Here is a 20,635-nt window from a genome sequence, read left to right as displayed (position 1 = left end):
TACACGCTACTAGTGTTACCACCAAGATTAACATACCCTTTGTGCTTTATGCTTATATGAGTCAAATAATCTAGGATCAAAATGCTTTCATATAGCTCAAAATGCTTTGATCTTGAAAAACTACAGTCACTACAAAGATTGAAACAAATTATACCAGTATCTGAAGTCAGTGTGTTTATCTCCTAGTGTCGCTACAAATACGCACAGGACAATTTTTAATTCTGGATCTGCTGTCCAAGAATATTAAAGTCCAATAATGATTATAGCATTTCATGTTAGGTTGTCTGAAAACTTAATGAGCTCAGTGCACGTGGTGTAGAGGTAAGTGGCAGCTGTGGAATCATTAACATGTCAGTTGCTTTTTCCACTGCACTACAATTGGACTACTGTACACTTGTCACATAATCCGTGTGCTTAATTTATGGAACCAGACTTTCTGACCCCAGGAGTATGCAGTAGCCAAATTATGGGCGGAGTCAAGCCACCTTCCTCCGCTAGGCGGCGATTTGTTTTACTTTGTTGTTAGGCCACACCAGTTTACCTTTTATGTCACACCACATCATTCCATAAAGAAGTTAGCAAACAATAGTTGGGTAGTGAGGAGACAAGTCAGGCTGATCAGAGCAGCAGTGAACCGGGAGCTGCAGAAATAAATTTAAAAAAACAAGACAGAGGTGAAACAAGTAAAAAACTCACAAGGAAGGCAAACTAGCAAAAATCCAATCTAAAAAAACGGCGGTAAAGTGAGCCAAGTGTTACCACAGAGGATCTACCACAAACAAAAACAAGCCGCTCTTTAAAGCTGCCGAGCTGATCAACCCAGATGAGCTGCAGGTGAAGGAGGTGGTGTTTCAAACCTGCCTCCCAGGGAAAGGGGAAAGAACTGGAAAAACAACAAAATACACTGAATCCTAACAGTTTATGCATCAATACTTCACGTGCTGTTTGTATGTTCTGCTTTTGGAGCATTTAAGAGCCACCATGAGCGCTGTGTTAGTGGTGGGGCACAGAGCAAATGGATATTGCAAGGCCTCCTGGAGGATACAGCCAGTCAATCCACAACTTAAAAAGAAATATTGAGCTTTTTCAGCTACATAAGCATTGCATCGTTCCCTTAATACTTGCCTGTACCAGCTCACTACTGGTTGCTCATTTTGAAGCTTCTGCTCGCAGGTCACCAAACTATAAAACAAAATGTAGTTCAAGCGTGAATCGCATGGGCGAGTTTGGCCTCAAATTACGAAATCATATGGATGTTGAGCTTGTGTGGGAGTGGTAGTCTGGCTACATTATACATACTAATTTGGGATGATTCTTAGGGCTTCCACTTACAGCATTAGCATTGATTTTATGTAATGGAACTACTGCAGGAAATCAGTTTCCAAACCAGGACAGTTAGTGGTGAAAAGGGTGTTCACACATTAAACAAACCAAAATGAATCTTTTGGTAAATCATGAATAAACCTAAAGTATAGTGTAGAACAGAATCAACCAAAAGTCTGTGTGATATGTAATGCTGTGGGTGAGTTGTGTGGTACCCATGCCAAGCATTGAGTTTGATTTAGCCGTGGCTTTTACCTTATTAACTTCTATATGGATTGTTGCGGTGTGATGTAAGGTCAACTAGCATGGCCCAGCAGAGTAAAATATCGCCACCTAGCGGAGGAGGTGGCTTTACTCCACCCATCATCCAGCTGCAAACTCCTTTGTCCAGTTGCATAAACTATGCACACAATTGAGCGTTAAGTAGTCCGAATTTGATTTGCATGTAAATTCACACATTGTTGGCAAATGCAACTGATTCATCTCTGATAAATGTTTTGTACTGTGGGCTCTTTTATCATGTTTTAATACAAAAGACAGAATCACAATAGAATAAAGTGTTTATTACAGTCATGGACAAAATCCAAACACATTTGCAATGTGCAAAATTTAAAATGTAGCAAGAAAACACAAAACTGTGACATGCAAAACAACTTTTAAGCAATACCAACATTGTTTCACTTTATCAAATTTGCCAACAGGCTGAATTTCTGTTTTTTATCAGTAACAATGCAATTTCAATATAAAAGCAGAGGATGGCGTTAGCACTGGTGGATAACTAGCCAGCTTAATGTCTGCATACAGTAAACAACCAGGAAACAAACCATTTCCAGTCCTTTGTATAAAAACCTCCCAATCTTTTCTGTTCATCCCACTGATTGTCCAGTGATGTGAGGGAGTGAAATACAGATGTTGCTGTTATGGGGACTTAAAAATGGTGGGTTTGAATTTTCTGAAACATGTGACTCCTCTGACTCGCCAGTGATGTCAATCCACTTCCAAAGTGTCCCTCGTCAAGTCCAGTCACACTAAGTAGGTACTAGTCCAAAATAGCACGTTTTTGGCAATAGATATAAAAGAGGTCACTGATCTCTGACATCTAGTTATCAAAGTGTGTTTAAAGACTTAATGACACTCAACATATTCTAAAAGGAAAAATGCTTAAAAACTGGATGGCACAAAATATCAGATATGTAAACAGCTAATAAATTAATAAATCAGTCATGATTAATAAATGCATGAATGATTTGGAAGTTAAAAGAACTATAATTTCTTTTAAGACACCATATAGTCAGTGCAGGAATTACAGAATTGGACAGTTTTGAAATGAATGTTGCCAAATAATCCCCCTTCCCCTAATATCTAATAGCAAAACCTACCTGCACAGCACGTAGGGTTTTGTGTTCTTAGTTCCTGCATAAGTAACGTTCAGTGAACAATAATCCCGAGTAATAATTTTAATATAAAAATCTAAAAGGCAGACAATAATATTCACTTCCATTCAACTCCTTGTATACAATACAAGGTCTGTTAACCCCTAATTGTAATGGTCGTGACAGCCAATAAGGCACTAAATTTAATGTGCATAACAGTTAAATTCAGTCCTCTGGCCATTTCAGAAAGCAAGATAACAGCAAAACTATTCTGTTATTGAATCTCCTTATCTTTAGCTATGCTGTTAATAATATTGAGACAAGAACAAGTTGCTTTTGTAAGATTTCAAAATGTTCAACGTTGCAAAGGTGGATCATTTACACTGCAGAGCAGGAGCTCTTCTCACTTTCCTTTCTTAGTTTTTAGCAAAGGAAGTATTTTACGAGGGTATATATAATTGATTATACGGGGGAGATCGGTCACTAAACAACAGCTCAGTCCACTGCGAGAAACGTCCATGTCATCTGCTTCATTCCAGTCATCAGTCTCGATATTGTAGTACTCAACTTTACGGGTGGTGGTTTCGCCATTGAAGCCCCCGATAACAAATATTAAACCATCCATTAATTCAATCCCAAAGTTGCTCCGGGGGTTGTGCATGGGTGACAATGGATTCCAGATGTCTGAGTCGGGGTTGTAGACCTCTGCAGTGCGTAGACGCACATTCCCATCAGAGCCACCAATCTATGCAAGTAAAAGCATGAATTAGCGAAACCAGTCACACAATTTAAATGCCTGGTGTAATTTGGCAAGGGTACGACTCTTTTAGTATAATTCTAGAACAATGAAGACTTAAAACCTAAAACATTTGTGCCATTGAAAATATACTGATGCATCTAAGATGCGGGTATGAAATGTTGATGCTTACTGCATAAACATAGGTTAAAGCAGCAATCACACCAACTCCACTACGCTGAATGCTCATGGGTGCAAACAGCGTCCACTGGTCCACTTCTGGGTTGTAACTCTCACACGTTTGGAGGCACTCTGTACCATTGAATCCACCACAAATATAAATCTGCCGATAGAAATGGGAGAGTTATCATTCTCGCGTGACTGGGCTACAGTATTGCAACCCTGTCTTTGCTATTTTCAGCTGTGCACTTCTAAGTGTGGCTATTTAAATAAAGAATGAAAAACCACAAGGCCTCTATTCCTAAACTGTTATTGCCAGCTGTTCTCTTACCGTACCCACCTTGTTGTTGAGTGTAGTGCAGCTGGCGTCGCTTCGCTGCTCATTCATTGATGCAACAAGAGTCCACTGGTTTGTCTCGGGAGCGTATGATTCTGCAGTTTTTAGTCTCTCAAACCCATCATAGCCCCCCATTGCATATATTTTTCTATTTAACACAGTTACACTGACATAGCAGCGCCGGTAGTGCATGGGGGCTGCCTCGCTCCACATGCCAGTAGAGAAGTCATACCTTTGCATAAGGTTGAATTTCTCCAACCGGTCAAAGCCCCCCAAACAGTACATGTTGTCGTTTAAAAAGACAACACCATGATAGGCACGTCGACGATCAAGTTGGGTTCCAGGAACGACCCAGTGGTGTGTGCTGATATCGTATGCTTCAACTGCGTGGGTGGGGTTGTTGCCGCTCCAGCCTCCAGTAGCCAATAAGATGTTTTTTGGATAGCGGGGGTAAGCCATAGCATTACGGGCAACAGTCAGAGGGGGGTCAAATGCATCCAGTTGCTCCTTGATGTTGAAACCCACTTCGATATTTCGGCAGCACAAAGAATTATTATTCACCAGCTCATGTTGCAGCATATTGAGGCGGATGTATTCATAAGATAAAAAACATAGCCGGACCTGCAGAGAGACAATATAAATGAATAACAGCTCAAACTTTAAACACATGGCTTTTGTCTTTGGACCAAACCTCCTTAACTATCACTATAGGACTGAGTTAAGGACTCAGTCTTGTGATTAAGATGCCTGAAGACAATAACTAGTTTGGGTGTGTGATATTCCTACACATAGTTAATGAATTAGGAGGCTAAAGGTCAGAGATATTACACTACTGTGTAATTATCTACAGCAATAAGAATAAAAGTATAGATTTTACCTTGGAAAATAGAATGGCTGTGAATTCTTTTCTGTCTGCCACTGCATGGTTGATCCACCGAACAACAGCCCTGAAGACAACAGCCTCACTACTCACACAAAGATGATCGCTGGCAATTATGCTGCAGAAATGCTCCATATCAAGTTGAAAGAACTCTTCACCCGATTCAATCAAGTCAAAGTTATTTAGAATGAATTTGTATGCCTTTTGCTCCAGTTGGGTGCAGAAGTTGTATTTGGTCAGCTGGTAGATGTCGATGCAGTTATCGGCGCAGAGCATATTGCCAAGAAAGGTGCAGCATTTAACTGAAATACTCATTATATTGAGAAAACCAGCTGCCCGGAGCAACTCCCGGATTGTCTTTTCTGACAGAGGAATGTTGTTGTTGTAAGCAAACTCAAAGATGAGCCGCATCACTTCTGGAGAGAAGTCTATTACAACGAAATGCCTTTCCTCAGGATTTGACCAGCGTATGAAGAGAGCTCTGTGGTTGAGAAAGAATGAGACAGTATTTTATCTATTTACCAACGACAGACAGGTGATCACAGGAAACACACATTGACATTATGGGGCAAATGATGTGAGATTGTAGATATTGGACAGATGTACCAACATACTTAAAGACTGAACTGCATTTACACATGATAATCTTGTGGATGTGGAAATGAACATTCTGAACTTGAATGACTGCATCAGTAAAAGAAGTAGGCGTAATAAAATCGGAACTTCCAAAGTCTGTCATATTAAGTGTATTTTTGATGCAAATACACACAGATTTATCGTATATAAATATTCATATATGTTTGTTTACATATATACACACATTCAAAATAAATATAAATCCAATATAAAAATCTTACATCAAAGCTGGCAAAGTTGTCTTTGTGTTTTGATCTGATTTTGGCTCAGTACCAGGAAGTGATACTGCTCCATCTCATTGTAGCCTTGTTGGCAGACGTTCTTCTCTGCAAACTTAATACAGCCCTTGGGTTTTATTCTATCTTCTTTGTGGTTTGTGCCTCTTTTGATTGATTTATTTTTGTGCTTTAAGATAGTGTTTTGCATCCTTTTATTTATTTAACCTATTACACAGCTTTGCTGCTTTTATATTTTTTAGATTTCATGTTCTTTGTGTTTTAAGACAGTGCTCTTATTTATTTCATATTATTTTACCTTATACAGCACTTTGAAAAGCTTGTACTTTAAAAAAATGTGCCGTATAAGTAAAGTGGGTTGGATTGGGCTGATGTAGTTCCAAACAGGTGGGGAAGGTTGCACCCATCAGTGGTTCTCGCTTGGGGAAACAGCAGTCAGATACCAGCACTTGGATAAATTCTGTGATGAACAACTTCCTGTAGCTCCATCCGGGAAAACAAATAGACATTAAGATAGAGAAGGATGAGTAAAAGTGAACACAGGATACAATAACAGGATTTATTCCAATGGAAAACTGGAATTCAATATTCTTTTTTGCTATAAGACTAGGCTGGAAGTAGGCTGGATCAGTCCAGCCCTATTGTATAGGGCCGATGATAGTTACACATGTATAGGGCCTACAGTATACTGTACACTGGCCAACTGTTGATTGGCATTTGGTTGAGCCAATCACAGGCTTGTAATGGAACTCAATGCTGTGCAGCTATTGCTGTGCTAAATTTGGTGTGATGGCCTGCACTGAGTGAAAGACCATTTGTTTGAGCTATTCAGATCCTGAATCACAGGTTACACGTCGAGGGGACGTGCTCCAAGGAAGCAAATTGAGGTTGTATGTGTGGCATCCTAATAAGGAAGGAATGCAACCTGTTCTTTTTAAAGGGTGAACAGGCTGCAAAAAACTGCTGTGGTACTACTGAGCTGCTCTAATAGACACAACCATATCACCCCTATACCTGAATTTCCATTGGTTGCCTATGACTTTTAGGATTTATTTTAACATACTATTGCTAACCTTCAAAGCACCTGATTGCTTAGCCCCCAGTTACTTTTCTGACGTATACCCACGTGTGCTTGCTCGCGTCATGATTTGGGCCTCCGTACTGTCCCTCCTTCAAGCATTTGCTGTCAGGGCACTTTAGTGATGGAACTCTGTGCCATGATCTTGGGCTGGCCCGCTTTGTACATTCTTTTAACGTCAGTCTGAAACCCTATTTTTATTGGATTGCCTTTCCTTAATTGTCTTCCACTTTTACTGCTGTTCAAGTGTTTAATTTTTGTTCTGCAATATTCTTTTCTACAATTTGTTTTTTTTCATTTAATGTGAGAAAACACACTCTAGAGCACTGCATAAGGTAAAACAATACGATATATATATGAATGCACATAAAACACTGGAAACACATAACACCAGAAAATTAGGAATAAAAGCACTGCCTGAAAGCATGAAAAATGTAAGAAAAAGGGGTGTTCAAATCTATACTTCAGGGGGCGATGATGGGTATGACAGATAAAAACAGGACATTCTGAACAGAATGTTTTTGCTGTTACCTATCTTTTTGAAATTGTCAGAACTTTAAATTTAGTGCGTTATTAAACTACCACCATGACACAGTCATGTATTGTATGAAGTTGAAATTCAGCTGAATCATAATGTCTACCTTTCAGATTTCTAAGCTAACATGATTAATCAAGGGACGAAACAAATGTCCAACATGTGGAAATGCAAACTATCTCATAACATCAAGACCAGTCTCTGTGTCTGTTCTCCTATATAGCTGGGAACGCTGGAAACTGACACCTGCCTGCAGATGTCCCTGGATGGGTGCAACACCAAAATACCAAGCGCAGGACTGACTAGCAGCACAACGGCTGAGTCTGGAAGTCTGGCCCTCGCTGCCTAGGCTACTAAGACCTGAACCTAGAAAAAGTGTCAAAGGAGGGATGAATGGAGCAAAGTGGATTTGGATGAAATATGTAGAAAGGTGAAGAAGAACCCTGTTGACGGGGATGAGCAGTCACCAAAAATGTTTTTAGACAGAGAGGGAAAGTGTGAGAATCAATAAAAGAAAGATATCAAACGCCTCTGCAAAGGGATTTTATTTTAGCTAATATTTGAAAAAGTGTATTTTCTGTTCTAACAATCATGTGAAAGCTTTCCCAAATACGGGGACAGATGCGAAAATAGCTCAGTAATACAGATGCTGACATGACTTAAAAATGTTTTCCAATCTTTATACCCTGATAACATCTTTGATAAAGGCATACATAGAAAGTGTGGCATTGTTTTAAGATCAGCATTTCCATTAATGCCCCATGCTAAAGATACTAATAGCTGTGATATAACTATTAATATTTGCATCCAGTGCAACTGTAGATTTCAACTGACACTGGACAGATTTCTGTTGTGTTTTGGGAAAACCAATTTTTTTTCTTCTAAAATTATTTCCAAAAGAATATTCTAATAACCCTTTTGGTGTTCCACAGGTCAGTTGTTTACATGTCTGTATTGTGTACAAAATGTTCCAAGAGAGAAATCTCCCGTCAGATATGTTAAAACCAGTAATCTCAGATCAGATGATAGATGACTTAAATGCTGATTGAATGACATTCCGGTAAAAACACTGCCACCATACTTCAAGACTGCTGACTCATTAAATATCCACATTGACCTTCATGAAATCCATCTTTCAGTAATGCCTTTTGGCACTAGTATTTCCAAAAGTAAAATAACCACAGTGGCTTCAGAAAATACACTGACTGATATCAGAGTCCTGGACACATGATTACTATAGAAATACTTATTTTGATGAAAAGGAAAAGAATAACCTGCAAGTATGTTGAATTAATAACTTCCATCTACCGTGCATGATTACTCCTTCCCAATGATTCTGTTGACTGGTTGATCTTTGTTATCCAGTTTATGTACAACTCTGAAGGCCTCCAGGAACTCATTAAAGTCTATACTTCCATCTTTGTTAAAGTCAATGCTTCGGGCAAGGTCATCGATTGCCCGGTTGTCAATCTTGATCCCCAGGTGTGCACTAAAGAGATGCCAGGTGTGTCGGAACTCTTCAATAGAGATCAGACCTGAACAAAGTCAACACACTATAAACTTCCATCACTCAAAGAAATACATTTAAATTCAGCAGCAAGAATATTGGATTTACCTGACTGGTCCTTGTCTATAATACTAAAAATGATCTCAATGTCCTTCCTGTATCTAAACAGAGCATCAGCCAAGTTGGGGGTGACCTAAAATGAAAAAAGCTGCTGTTGTTAATTGTCCATTTATACTCCTAAAAACAAACTACGCAGACAGACATTACTTCCATTGCCAGCAACTGTATCAGGATAAATAACCAATCGCACATTCAAACACCAAGATACAGCATTGGCTATAATTTAGGCTTCCATTTAATGTTAAAGTATGCTTAAACACTGAAGGTAGGGACCAGGATCAATCCATCAATATCTGGAAAACTTAAGTGAAGTTTTAGGTAATTTTTATACAACTGAGTGGGTGAAGGTAAGGTGAGGTAAGGTTTATATAACTGAACAAAATAATAATAAAAAAACACTTAAAAAGCAACATTTTGGCAGAAAGTGTTGCTATTCCTAGAAGTCCTCCTTACAGAACCTGCTCAAGGTTCTGGTTGAAGCTCCATTGATGTAAATGCAGCTAACGGCTCATCAAGCAGATAAGCTTAGGTTACATATAATTTCATAATGCTGTGCATTCCGTATTAAATCCTCACAACTTCTCTACATCTCGATCTGCACAATAAAAATAAGACCAACTAATTATTCTTCTGGTGCATCTCACTCTTTACTAACCTCAACCTGAGGAACCCCTGGTTCCATATCTTCGAAACAAGACTGATAGTCCACTCTGCCACCTGATGCCAGACGAACTAAATGTGGTCGCAGTGTCCTCCAGGGCAAGTCTAATCTCAGGCCGGTTTCCAGAACCTGTGCCCATTCACTCACCAATATGGTACCTGACAAGAGATGTTTTTTAATAATTCAATCTGGATAAATGCATATCACAACCGAGCAAACTGAGAATATCAAACCGGTGTTGTTATGGTCGTACTCCTGGAAGCCCAAGATCAGCTCTGAACGATGGGTGAACAACTTCTCCTTCAGGGCTCTAAGGGCAGAACCCTCAGCCGCTCTTACCCTATGGACCCACAGGCATTACATCATTTACATTCACGTCTTCTATCGTGGAGCTGTCACAGTCAATCCAGAGACACGCTGTACCTCTGCGTCAGGGTGAGTTTGCGTGTGGAACGGCTGACTTGATACTGGTAGAAGCGGGGCATCAGTTCTCTGCCCACTTTGATGTAGGCGCCTCGATTGCTCCCTTCCTCATAGTAATTTGATGCAGAAAAAATCGTGATAACCTACAGCGCAGACGCCCACACATTATTTCCCGAGACGAATGTTCTTCACTTTTCACCACAGCTGATGTCTACCTGTCCACTGTGACACAGCTCGTAACCCTCCTGTTTGCACTCGTGGGATCGGATGAGCAGCTGGAGTCCATGTTGGAGCAGCAGCCTTCGGGTGACGTCGGGGCCGAAGTAACAGCCTCCTCCCCGGAACGTGTTGGGACAGCAGCCCTTCAGGGTTTTTGGGTCACTCCACAATATATCTACAATCTGTCAGGGGAAACAATTAGTTTGAGTGTTTCTGACAGTGCGTCACATCACAGTAGGACGGAGCCAGGATCTGACCTGCTTCCATTCCTGTTCATGCTGCGGAGGTGAAGGAGCAGACATAGAGTCCAGGAAAGGCAGCTGGAAGACGCTGCCACTGGGTGAGGAAGGCGGCGGATGAGGCCTAAAGCAGGGCGGAGTTTTCAGGGAGCAGAGGGAAATGGAAGAGCAGGATGAAGAGGATGAGGAGGAAGAAGTGGAGGCGCTGCTGTCTTGCCGGTTAGGCCTGCATCGCCTCTCCCTACAAGGATACAGGTGCAGGTTACTTAAATTCTAAAAAAATGAGTCTCCCGAGTCTTTCACAGGTGGGCCACCGCTCTCAGACCTCTGGTGTGGGGTTCTCTGAATATTGTGGCTACGGCTGCTGCTGGGCCGAGAGCTGTCTGTAGACCTTATTCTTTTCACCTGTCTGCTGGACTGACCAATGCTGAGCTGTTCCACAGTAGTTTGGGGAAACCTCAGGGCAGATTTAATCTGCCAGAAGAAAAGAAATCAGAAAAGAGAGAATTCCCTCATTGTCAACATCCCAAAGTGTTGTTAATTTTCTAACACATCCACCACCTATTTTATTTTAATAATTGGGAAAATCTAATGTTGTAATAGCTTTCAGAGAGTTTTCCCCCCCGACTTTGTGTCGCTCCAGAATGCTGAGGAAGTCCAGATCCGTCTGGTCTGATATCCCTCCGTGAACAATCAGGATCTTTCCGTCAATGATGGTCGCGATGGGCAGGAGGCTGAACACATCCTGAAACAGCTGGAGAATCTCACAGCCGTGTATCTATCAGCCACAGCATAAAAACATGGAGCACCACGGTGATCCACAGGCGGCCGGTTCTCCCAAAGCCATGTATGTTGATCTTACCTTGTACTTCTGCATCACTTCCTTTGTGAACCCGTACCTGGAGGGATTCCATCACAGCGGGCATCAGATTTGCACCTTTAAAATAAAGCTCAACAACTCTCCACACTTATTTTCGCTCACCTGAGGTTCATTAGGTGGTCCTCATGGTTCCCTCGGTTCAGGTGCATGTAGTCGGGGTAAAGCAGAAGGTAGGCAAACAGGAGCACCATCACTTCAACGGAGTTTTTCCCACGATCTACAAAATCCCCATTAAACACGTACGGTGTCTCCGCAGAAGGAAGTCCATTCTGAAAAATGTTTTTTTATTCATTAAAGTTAAATCTGATTGTGCTTGATAGTTTATTGCCCATCAGATGCAAAGAGGGGCGGCAGTTAGTTGTAGCCAACCTTTACCTTATAAAATATGAGAAGTAAGTCATCGAGCTGCCCATGCAGATCGCCTGTTCCAAAAGGAAAAGCATTATCACCATTATTGTGGTGATCCCCCTCCCATTTTCTGTTTTTAATGAATGGGATGCAAATGTGCAGGAGGAAGTGGCCTCAAGTGACTGATCAGTGTGCAAACAAACAAGCCCCCCTTTTTTAGAGTGCTGCCATTAAGATGCAGCAAATACAACAAATTTATAAAATTAGTGATAATTTATTCAGCAGTTTTTTATTTTTACTCAGCTGGGCAGCAAAAAGTTGCTGAATTGCCTCATTTTATAGCTGCTCATGTTTGGACATGATAAATTAATGAAATTACAATGAGGAAAAGTCACCCACCACATATTGTAATCTCCTTGGTGTATGTTGTGGACAAGTGGATGATGTTGGGCATTTGTTTAAGGAGCTTTCTGGTCTCGTGCAGCAGCTGCAGAACATATCTGGCGTGTAGCGTCTTGGATGGAAGGAATAGAAAATAGTCCTGAAAACAAAAACTAAACAATTCAGTTTAAGAAGAGCCATATTCCGGACCTGCTGCTCCTTGAATGCACCGAGGAGAGCATTCATATCAGAGACAGAGAGAGGAAAAGACAGCCGGGGCCCAGTGTACGTCTCTGGTACGGTGACCAAGTTGTAGCAGTTCTCGTTTTCCAACCAGGGATCGGACGCAGAGTCCATCAGCTTGGAGATTAAGTCTGGAGGAGAGAGCAGAGAAAGAGATAAGGAATGGGAGAAGGTAAACATGTTTTACACAAAAACTGTGCTTCCTGACAGCTTGACTAGAATATGATTCTTAGATGTTACTGAATAAGGCGCTTGGAGACGACAGAACTGACATCCACTCGTTTGCTCGCAAAAACTGGAAAACCACCACTCATTTAGAGGCGGCAGCTGTCATTTTCTGACAGCTCAGCAGCCATTTCGGTACAGCCTCCCTTTTCTATTACAAGACCGCTGCGCTTTGTTGATGAAACCACTAATTTATGCAAACAAAGACAGTAAGAACGGGCACCTCTTGGACTGTTCCTTCTTTGTCTGCATCTTCGGAATATCCTCTGTCTCACACACATACGATGGATGTGGACCACTTTGTCCAACCTCTTCACATCACTTATGCTGATTTGCTTTAGAATTGGGCACGGTCTTTTGTAGTTTAATGATTAGCGTATCAGTGGAGCATTATGTGTGTTTAGTTGAATGAGTGAGCCAAAATGCATACGGCCGCATCCGTGTCACTAACACACAGGCCTCCATATTCACAACAGTTGCTAAGCAACAGGGTATATGCAATAGGGTTCCTAATCTGGACCAAAAGTGGCATGTAGAATAAGGCCTGTGTACACGTGTGTGTATATATACATATACAGTATATGAAAAGAGAGAGACATGTCCTGGGAGCCCAAATAGTTTGTTGAAACATAAAACAATCTACTATCTCATTTTCTCAGCAAATTCAATGCAAGTGGTGTCATCTTAAAAAATCTTACCTGGTCCATTTCCATTCAGGTGAGTGACGTTGTTAAGCATAAAACTGAAAAAACTTGAGAGCTGAAGAAAGAAGGACAAAAAAAAGAAATTTGAGTTTTTGGTTATTCTGAAAATTATTATTTATGCTTTGATCGAGAATAAGGAGGCCCGGGCTGAGAGCTGACCTGTAGCTGGTCCTGTTCACCGGCATATTCGATGGACTGGAAGATGTTCCAGGTGTACCTCCGCCTCATCTCCAGCCGGGCCATGTAGCGGCGGAACCACCGCTGGATCAAAACAGCTGCCTTTATCGCTACAGGAAAACACTGTTACTGGGAAACATCTGGAGTCTTATACACACAGTGCAAAGATCTTCCATTCAAAAGAGACAACAACAGAGTTTGTAATTCAAAAGTCAGATGCTGCTCATCTTGCTTCTGCTGTAAACTAGCAAGCTTTCAGCGTGAGCGGGGTCTTACTCAGGGCCGAGCTGGGAGTCTTTGTTGTGGCATCTGTAAAGAGCAAAACCAGCCATTCAGCATTGGTGATTGCCAATTGAATAAAAAGACAGCAGACTGAGAGGAGTTAACAAGACACAGGGGAGGTCAGTAGGAACAGTGGGACGAGGAAAACTAACTAATTAAAAGAACTTGGAGAAGCAGCACACGTTAGAGAGAGAAGCAAAACACCAGCTGTCAAACATCTGGAGTTTGTGAGAGCGTGAGTGCATGGGCGCACAACCGAGGAGTGCTTGTTGCCCTGGAATTTAATTACCATCAAATTTCGGATCATGTATTATGACGCAGGTGGGGAAAACACGGTTTATATTACAGCCTGGGTGTCACGTCTGAATTACCAGTGCTCCTCCCATTAAATGCTCAAATGTGAATGCCAGACCATTTGGAAATGACAGAAGGGACCATCACCGTATCTACCCGTCTTCTCATCTTTCCCTTGCGTCGCCGTAGCAACAGAGGTGCCACATCCCATGATGAGTCCCAGGATACCATGGGTTGGTGTTTTTCGAGCTAGCAGCGGTAGGTCACATCTGGGTGGCAGCATGTAACACTGGCAATGAGAGGTGGGAACAGCGAGAATTCCTTTAAAACACCTTGAACTCACTTTTAGAGAACAACATGCATGAACATACACAGTTCACTTAAATGTGCTCGACTTTGTGTTGTACTCCGGTTGTGCCCAGATTTGGATTACATTTGTCATCATGCATGCAATAAGTCCTCCACTGTTATGGTCCAGATAAATATTTCTAACCATATGTGGTGTTTTATAGACTTTTGGTGTTCTGGTGTTATTGAAGGTATTTCAAGGATGTATTTTCCCATTCAATGCCAAGATCCTGTAAATTTGCGCATATTTGGGGTGAAGATCTCCACCTTCACCACCGTATTTACATGCATCAGGGCTCTTAGACAGCACTGGTGGTGATTTATTATATTTACCTGCTTTGAAATCATCTCCATGGCTGAGGTTACTAAACCGCCATAACAAAGCGCCGATCGATCGTCATTTACTTCTGTTTTTTAAAGGATCCATACCTGTTGTTCTCATCGCCGCCGTCCGGAAGGTGGAAATCGTTAACGTGGAAAACAAGGTCGTGCAAGAACTGCAGACGACGCTCAGGCTACACGTCCAGTGAGAAGCTGCATTGGCAGTGAAACTGGTTTTTGCAGCCGGATCAGGAGCTGCTGTCGGAGAGGAGCGCGCACGGAAGGAGGAAGAGGAGGAGGAAGCGTTACCAGGTGGAAAAAGAAGCGTTTTTTCCTAACCTTTATTCTTAAAACAAACCTACATTTATTAGCTCCAGGTTTTTTTTAGATGTGTTATTGACAACATTAGGGATATTTGACTTTTAAGATTTACAGGCAATAAACATTTGCAGGCTTTCCATTTTGCGCATTATTCGCCAAATTAAAATTTTGGCCAATTTGCTAGACAAGAGTTGACTTTGGAGGCCGAAATTTTGGAAAATAAAGTGCATTTATCATCGGTGCCACCAGGGGAATTTAGGGATCGTGTTCCATGTCAAGTTTAATCGCCCAGCGTTTTAAGACGCACTCAGCCACAATATTTTTTAAAACTTCACTGTCGACATTTCAACAAAAATAAGAACCATCCTGCAGCATGATCACCCAAGACCTCTGCTGCGTCACCATATGTACAGAAAAAAGATGGAAAGGCCAGAAATGAAATTTTAAAATATGTCTTTAATGATACATCAAATAAAATCTAATACACAAGAGTCCAGCTCTTCATGCAGCAATTCTGCTTTGTATTTTCTTCTGCACCAGTGCAACAGCAGCATCGATCTCCTCCAGAGTGATCACTTTTGCTCTGTTGCTCCTCGACAGCCTGGAAGCCTCCGAGCTCACCAGTCTAAGAACAACCTGTTGGGGAAAACTGAGCCGAGTCATCAAGAAGTCCGGACTCCTCATCCCAGCCGGGCGGACCTGAAGGAAATGTTCAAACCGTTATATAAATTTGCACCGTTTTTTCCTGCAATCCCAAATGTTCCCTGTGGTTCTCTGACCTCTTTATGAGCTCTGTAGATGGACACCGACTGTGGTGGGACCATGCATTTGCCTCGTGAGGCTTTCCTCCTGGCTCTGGCTGGAGCTTTCATTTTCCCCTCCTCACAGCAGGAGAAAAGAACTCAGAGAGATTTGAGAGTGGTTTGTTTTTATCAGAAGGACTTCAGAAATGGAACAAAGGCGGAGCAGTGGGGCAAAAAGACACCAACACAGAGTGAGAACAGCTTGGCCCTAATCAGGCCTGATTGATGTCAGCCGTCTGTGGGCAGGAGTTCAGACAGGAAGAAGTTATGAATAGGACCAGGGCTGTTCAAAAAGGATTGAAAAAAGGAGTGATAAAAGGGATTGTATGGGAAAACCACATTAGTTTTTTTCTCTTGTCTTTGTAAAGACAGAAAGATTGCGACAATGAAGCTTCTCTCAGCTGTCGACAATGTGACAGATTTCACCCAATATCGTCTCTTTGCTTTATTTCATTTTCCTGTGACAGTGCGATGGTTCCTTTGTTTCTCCCAACAACTGTGCAGTATTGAGCCGCCGAACGTCAGTTGTGATGATGTTCATTTTATTTATTTATTTTACAATAGAAAGTTGGCTTGGAAAGTTGAATGGAAACCGAGTTTGTTTCTTTGAGTTGATGGCAATCAAATGTAGCTTTCAGCCTGTTTATCCGTCTGTTTTATCTGTCCATTTATTTATTATTTATCAATTATTTCCTTTGTCTAAACAAGGTTGGCTGCATTGATGTTGGTATAATACGTATTGCCGGTATATATTCTTGTATTTTCTCTCTGTCTGCTGGCACGCAGCAAATATCTAATCACTATTCTTTAAAATGAGTAACTAAAAAATCTAAAATGATAGAACTAGTTCTGATATTTAGCCATATGGAGAGTATGTATCTTAATGATAAAGAATGCATTATTCAGAAAGTCATTAAATATAAACACACTTACAGTAGTGGTGCTTTTTTGGGCTGGTTGGATTTTTGATTGACCCCTGATGGAGCGCTGACGCCCATCACAGGGGCAGTAGATGGCGAACAGCTGTAGGAGGGGCTTGGTTGGGCATTAGGTAAGGCCATTAGTGTCCTGAGGATTACTGTAATCTGGCATCGCTGCTGCCGTGGTTGCTCAGTTCACCATCGGCATCGTCTGAGTTGGAACAGGTTGGAAGATGGCTCCTGCTGCACGCCCTTTCCTGCTGGCCCTGGTTTTGCTGGGAGCTGACGGTAGAGTTTTGGTTTTACCTCAAACTGGACAGCATTTTAGAGAACTATTCAAACTCAAATGAGACTGCAAAAGGAAAGTATGACCGTTTGGTATGTGGATTATTATCTGCACCCTAATGTTCTTCTCTTCTCTCATTTGTGGTTTTGTCAACCTGCCTGAGCAGTTTTCATTAGCACTCATGGTCAAGAGGTATGAATAAATCACAGCAATTTATCCAGTGATGCGTAAAATGCCACCAATGTTATCAATCCATATATATGTGCAATCCATGCCTTGATCCTGAGTATTTCTGCTGTAGTCTGGAGGGGCTGCATGTCTGTATGTAACGCTATTGTTGTGTGTTTATTTGAGTTGGGAGTGTCTGAGACGTGGAACAGCAAGTCCTGCAAATGTGACTGTGAAGGAGGAGAATCCCCGACTGAGTTCCCCTCCATCAGGACCGGTTCTTCGATGGTGCGAGGAGTGGACTGCATGCCAGGTATGATGACATCAGTCAGCTGACGGTCCAAGCGTAGTGCAATCTGTTTCCTGCTGTTCCTGGTTTTTCTCAGAATTGAGGCTAGAATTAAAGTTTCCGCTCGGCCTCTCAATCTGGAGAGACAGCAGTGAGTCTTCTGTCTTCTCTCTGTCTCTCAAACATAATTTTGAGGCTTTATCAAAGGCCTCTACGCGTGCAAATATGATAGAGCGAATATTGATATGTAGATGCACATGCATGAGCGCATTAGACACCAGATTTGACGCCACAGGAAGGACATGCTCCACCGGACATCCTCGATGATGGTGACGATGACGCAGATGGAGCCGCAAAAAGATTCCCAATCGTGCTGGATGAGGGCAGCTAAAATTTAAAATGGCACAAAAGAGACTTATTTAGATTGAGAACCAGAGTTGGAGTAAAGAGGACAGCTGAGATGACAGTGACAGTGAGATGACAGCGTGTGTCTGTGTGTGTGTGTGTGTGTGTGGGGGGGGGGGGGTGAAAAAGAAACAGATAATCATCACTTTGGAACATGATGCTCAGACTGTTGGGCTCCTAATAGAGCGCTCTGATTGCACAATCACAGAAACCTGTAATTACCCTGTGATGATGACTGAGGAATGAAATGGACTTTTCTCTCTTTTCCTCCTCCAGTTTGCCTTTCCCCCATTCAGATTAACGAAAATGATTGCGGAAAAACACCAGGAAATGGACATTCCTGCTGCTATTATGCAAACACTTATCTCTTGACTCACACGGTCACTGCTGTTGTGTGTGTTGTAATACTGGGATTAGACAGGATGTAACCCCCCCCATGCCGGATTTAGCCAGTAGTAAACAACAGCAGGTTTCTGTTGCACAGTATCTGATGATTTTTCATAATTCCAGCGGGAAAGCTCTCCTATTACTTTCCCTGATCTGTTTTTCATGACCGAAAATGCATTTTTGTGATTTTAGCGGGCGAGCAGATTGACCGATGAAAACACGGGACAACATGGAGCTAAATCTGTGTGTAGTGGAGTATGGCCATCTGTCCGCCTGCTGCCTAATGGCCACCACTGATCTCCCAGTGTGGAGAATTAAACTGTGAGCTTTTAGGATGAGATATGGGTCACACCACGTCAGCTAATGGTGCAGCGGGCACAGAACTTGGTTGTTTGAGGACTTGAGGACAGAAAGGACGAAGAGATGGAAGAACAGGCACATGCTGTGTAAGCAAGTGGAGGGATAATTATTTGTTTGTGATGTGTAACTGTTGCCGAAATTGTCGGTGATGCCTTTCAAGGAAATCTAATGAGCCCCTGTTGTGAATTTGCAACCTGCAGAATGTCCGTACCACAGGCCTCTCGGTTTCGAAGCTGGATCAATAAATCCGGATCAGATCACCTGCTCCAACCAGGACCAGTACACCGGCTGGTTCTCCTCATGGCTCCCGGGCAAAGCCCGGCTCAACACTCAGGGCTTCGGGTAAGTTCATCTGGGTGGAATTGTGTCGCTCTACATATATTCCTTAGAAAAATTTCCATCTGTAATCTCATATTTGGGAATGTAATCCTGGATCAGGAGCAGGCAAAAGTACAATTGTATCGCTGGGAAGCCAATTTACCAGATTACAAACACTGAGAATGGGTTTTCTTTTCTGCGCGTTTCCAGCAGATCAACTTGTGTATTTATATTGTTGACTGTTGAGTTGAAAATGAATGAAAACATCAACCATTATCCACTGCAGTTCTACAACACGACCCCCTGTTCTGCATAAATGCATATAATCAAAAGTAATGGAGGACAAATCTCTGCATGATTTCAGCAATAAACTGCGTCATTTCAAAGATTTTTTAACGGGATAGAGCAAACTGCAATCTGCAAATCCTCCCCAAATTCTTATGATATATTATTAGCACATTTATGGGATTAGTTAAAGTAACCAGCCAGGAGGGAGGAAACTCTGAATTGGGCCCTCAGGAAATAAATACTTGAATCACTGCCCCTAAATCTGCTGCACTGGTACCAGTTTCCCACCTTCCTTCTGCAGGTGTGCGTGGCTCTCTAAGTTTCAGGACAACACTCAGTGGTTGCAGATTGACCTGAGGGATGCCAAGGTCGTGTCGGGGATCCTGACCCAGGGCCGCTGCGATGCTGACGAGTGGATCACCAAGTACAGCCTTCAGTACCGCACCGATGAGAAACTCAACTGGATCTACTACAAAGACCAGACTGGAAACAACCGGGTGAGACGGGTGCAGAGCCAATCTCTGATGTTTGATAAATAATCAACCTAAAACAATATTCCGCTCCTGCCCCCAGCAGTGTCACTCTAAGCTGCTGTCCTCTTGCTCCCAGGTCTTTTATGGAAACTCGGACCGGTCCTCATCAGTGCAGAACCTCCTGCGGCCTCCAATTGTGGCGCGCTACATCCGCATCCTTCCCCTCGGGTGGCACACACGTATTGCTCTGCGCCTGGAGCTGCTGCTCTGCATGAACAAATGCAGCTAAACCTCTTCTTGTTTCTGCAGCCCCCCAACTCCTGTTAACCCAAATCCCCATCCTGAGAGTGTGTGAACCCCCGTCCAGCAACAGGCACCAAACCACAAGAAGTTTCTCTTTAGAAACACAAAAAAAACAGGTTGGCCACAGTCACTTTATTTAAATATTTGTTTGATATGCTCAATGAGGCTCCAGTCTCCATTGTCAGTGGTAAAACTGTCTCAGTCTGGGGGCTTTAATGGTCGGCGAGGACTCGATAGATCATTTACAATGAAAATGGCATAAATTCAAAGCAATAATCAGGCAGCGTTGCTATGGAGGTTGCAGCCGCTCATCTTTCTTTTGTGGCACACCTTAAAAAAAATGTGGTGAAATGGTGAAAAAGATAATTAACATGCTCATTTTGCTTCTGTCACCAAATGTGTTTCTTGGATTGTGAGAGCCTTGTAAAAAATCGCTGTCTTTTTATTCATCTCTGACAGTTTTGTCCCTTGATTTCTCTTCATTTTAACGCAATTTAACACATTTCAGTGTTTTCTTTACTGTGACTCGACATTCTTTTTTCTGTACCTTGAAGTTTTTTCCCTAAATATATGAAAAAAATGTGTAAAACTATCTCTTGTGTCTCTCTACAACAAATGGAGTGCACTC

The 20,635-nt window shown here is 42.1% G+C and overlaps 3 protein-coding genes and 1 long non-coding RNA gene across 8 annotated transcripts; 1 reads left to right on the top strand and 3 right to left on the bottom strand.

Annotated features, from left to right (window-relative positions):
- Positions 1–1,865: 1,865 nt before the first annotated feature.
- LOC130517900 (kelch-like protein 10) lies at positions 1,866–5,391 on the bottom strand. The gene is made up of 5 exons (XM_057020103.1): positions 5,384–5,391; positions 4,827–5,310; positions 3,953–4,570; positions 3,626–3,775; positions 1,866–3,441 (listed from the first exon to the last, which is right to left on the bottom strand). The coding sequence occupies exons 1-5, from the start codon at positions 5,389–5,391 to the stop codon at positions 3,100–3,102; spliced, it is 1,602 nt and encodes a 533-aa protein (XP_056876083.1). The 3' UTR covers positions 1,866–3,099.
- Positions 5,392–7,841: 2,450 nt separating this feature from the next.
- On the bottom strand, positions 7,842–14,960 carry ppef1 (protein phosphatase, EF-hand calcium binding domain 1). Of its 5 annotated transcripts, none has more exons than XM_057012979.1 (19): positions 14,699–14,960; positions 14,165–14,306; positions 13,718–13,750; positions 13,424–13,551; positions 13,259–13,319; positions 12,303–12,466; positions 12,111–12,225; positions 11,739–11,785; positions 11,466–11,632; positions 11,346–11,382; positions 11,112–11,261; positions 10,809–10,957; positions 10,502–10,724; positions 10,241–10,426; positions 10,026–10,168; positions 9,836–9,942; positions 9,597–9,760; positions 8,930–9,014; positions 7,842–8,849 (listed from the first exon to the last, which is right to left on the bottom strand). In XM_057012979.1, exons 1-19 carry the CDS (start codon positions 14,717–14,719, stop codon positions 8,632–8,634), a joined length of 2,340 nt encoding a protein of 779 aa, XP_056868959.1. In that variant the 5' UTR covers positions 14,720–14,960; the 3' UTR covers positions 7,842–8,631. The 5 variants fall into 5 exon arrangements, with proteins under 5 accessions (XP_056868959.1, XP_056868969.1, XP_056868933.1 ...); XM_057012989.1 differs by having other exon boundaries at positions 14,174–14,306; XM_057012953.1 differs by lacking the exon at positions 11,739–11,785 and having other exon boundaries at positions 12,111–12,466.
- Positions 14,961–15,443: 483 nt separating this feature from the next.
- On the bottom strand, positions 15,444–15,949 carry LOC130513859 (uncharacterized). Its single transcript, XR_008946846.1, has 2 exons — positions 15,787–15,949; positions 15,444–15,706 (listed from the first exon to the last, which is right to left on the bottom strand). It is a non-coding gene; the product is annotated as an uncharacterized LOC130513859 (long non-coding RNA).
- A 231-nt stretch (positions 15,950–16,180) lies between these two features.
- Positions 16,181–20,596, top strand: rs1a (retinoschisin 1a). The gene is made up of 6 exons (XM_057013035.1): positions 16,181–17,018; positions 17,183–17,208; positions 17,371–17,497; positions 18,826–18,967; positions 19,533–19,728; positions 19,841–20,596. The coding sequence occupies exons 1-6, from the start codon at positions 16,964–16,966 to the stop codon at positions 19,991–19,993; spliced, it is 699 nt and encodes a 232-aa protein (XP_056869015.1). The 5' UTR covers positions 16,181–16,963; the 3' UTR covers positions 19,994–20,596.
- The last annotated feature ends 39 nt before the right edge of the window (positions 20,597–20,635 follow it).

This window comes from Takifugu flavidus, chromosome 2 (assembly GCF_003711565.1).
Source record: "Takifugu flavidus isolate HTHZ2018 chromosome 2, ASM371156v2, whole genome shotgun sequence".
In the NCBI taxonomy this organism is placed as follows: Eukaryota; Metazoa; Chordata; class Actinopteri; order Tetraodontiformes; family Tetraodontidae; genus Takifugu; species Takifugu flavidus.
This window is presented reverse-complemented; position numbering and strand designations above follow the sequence as displayed.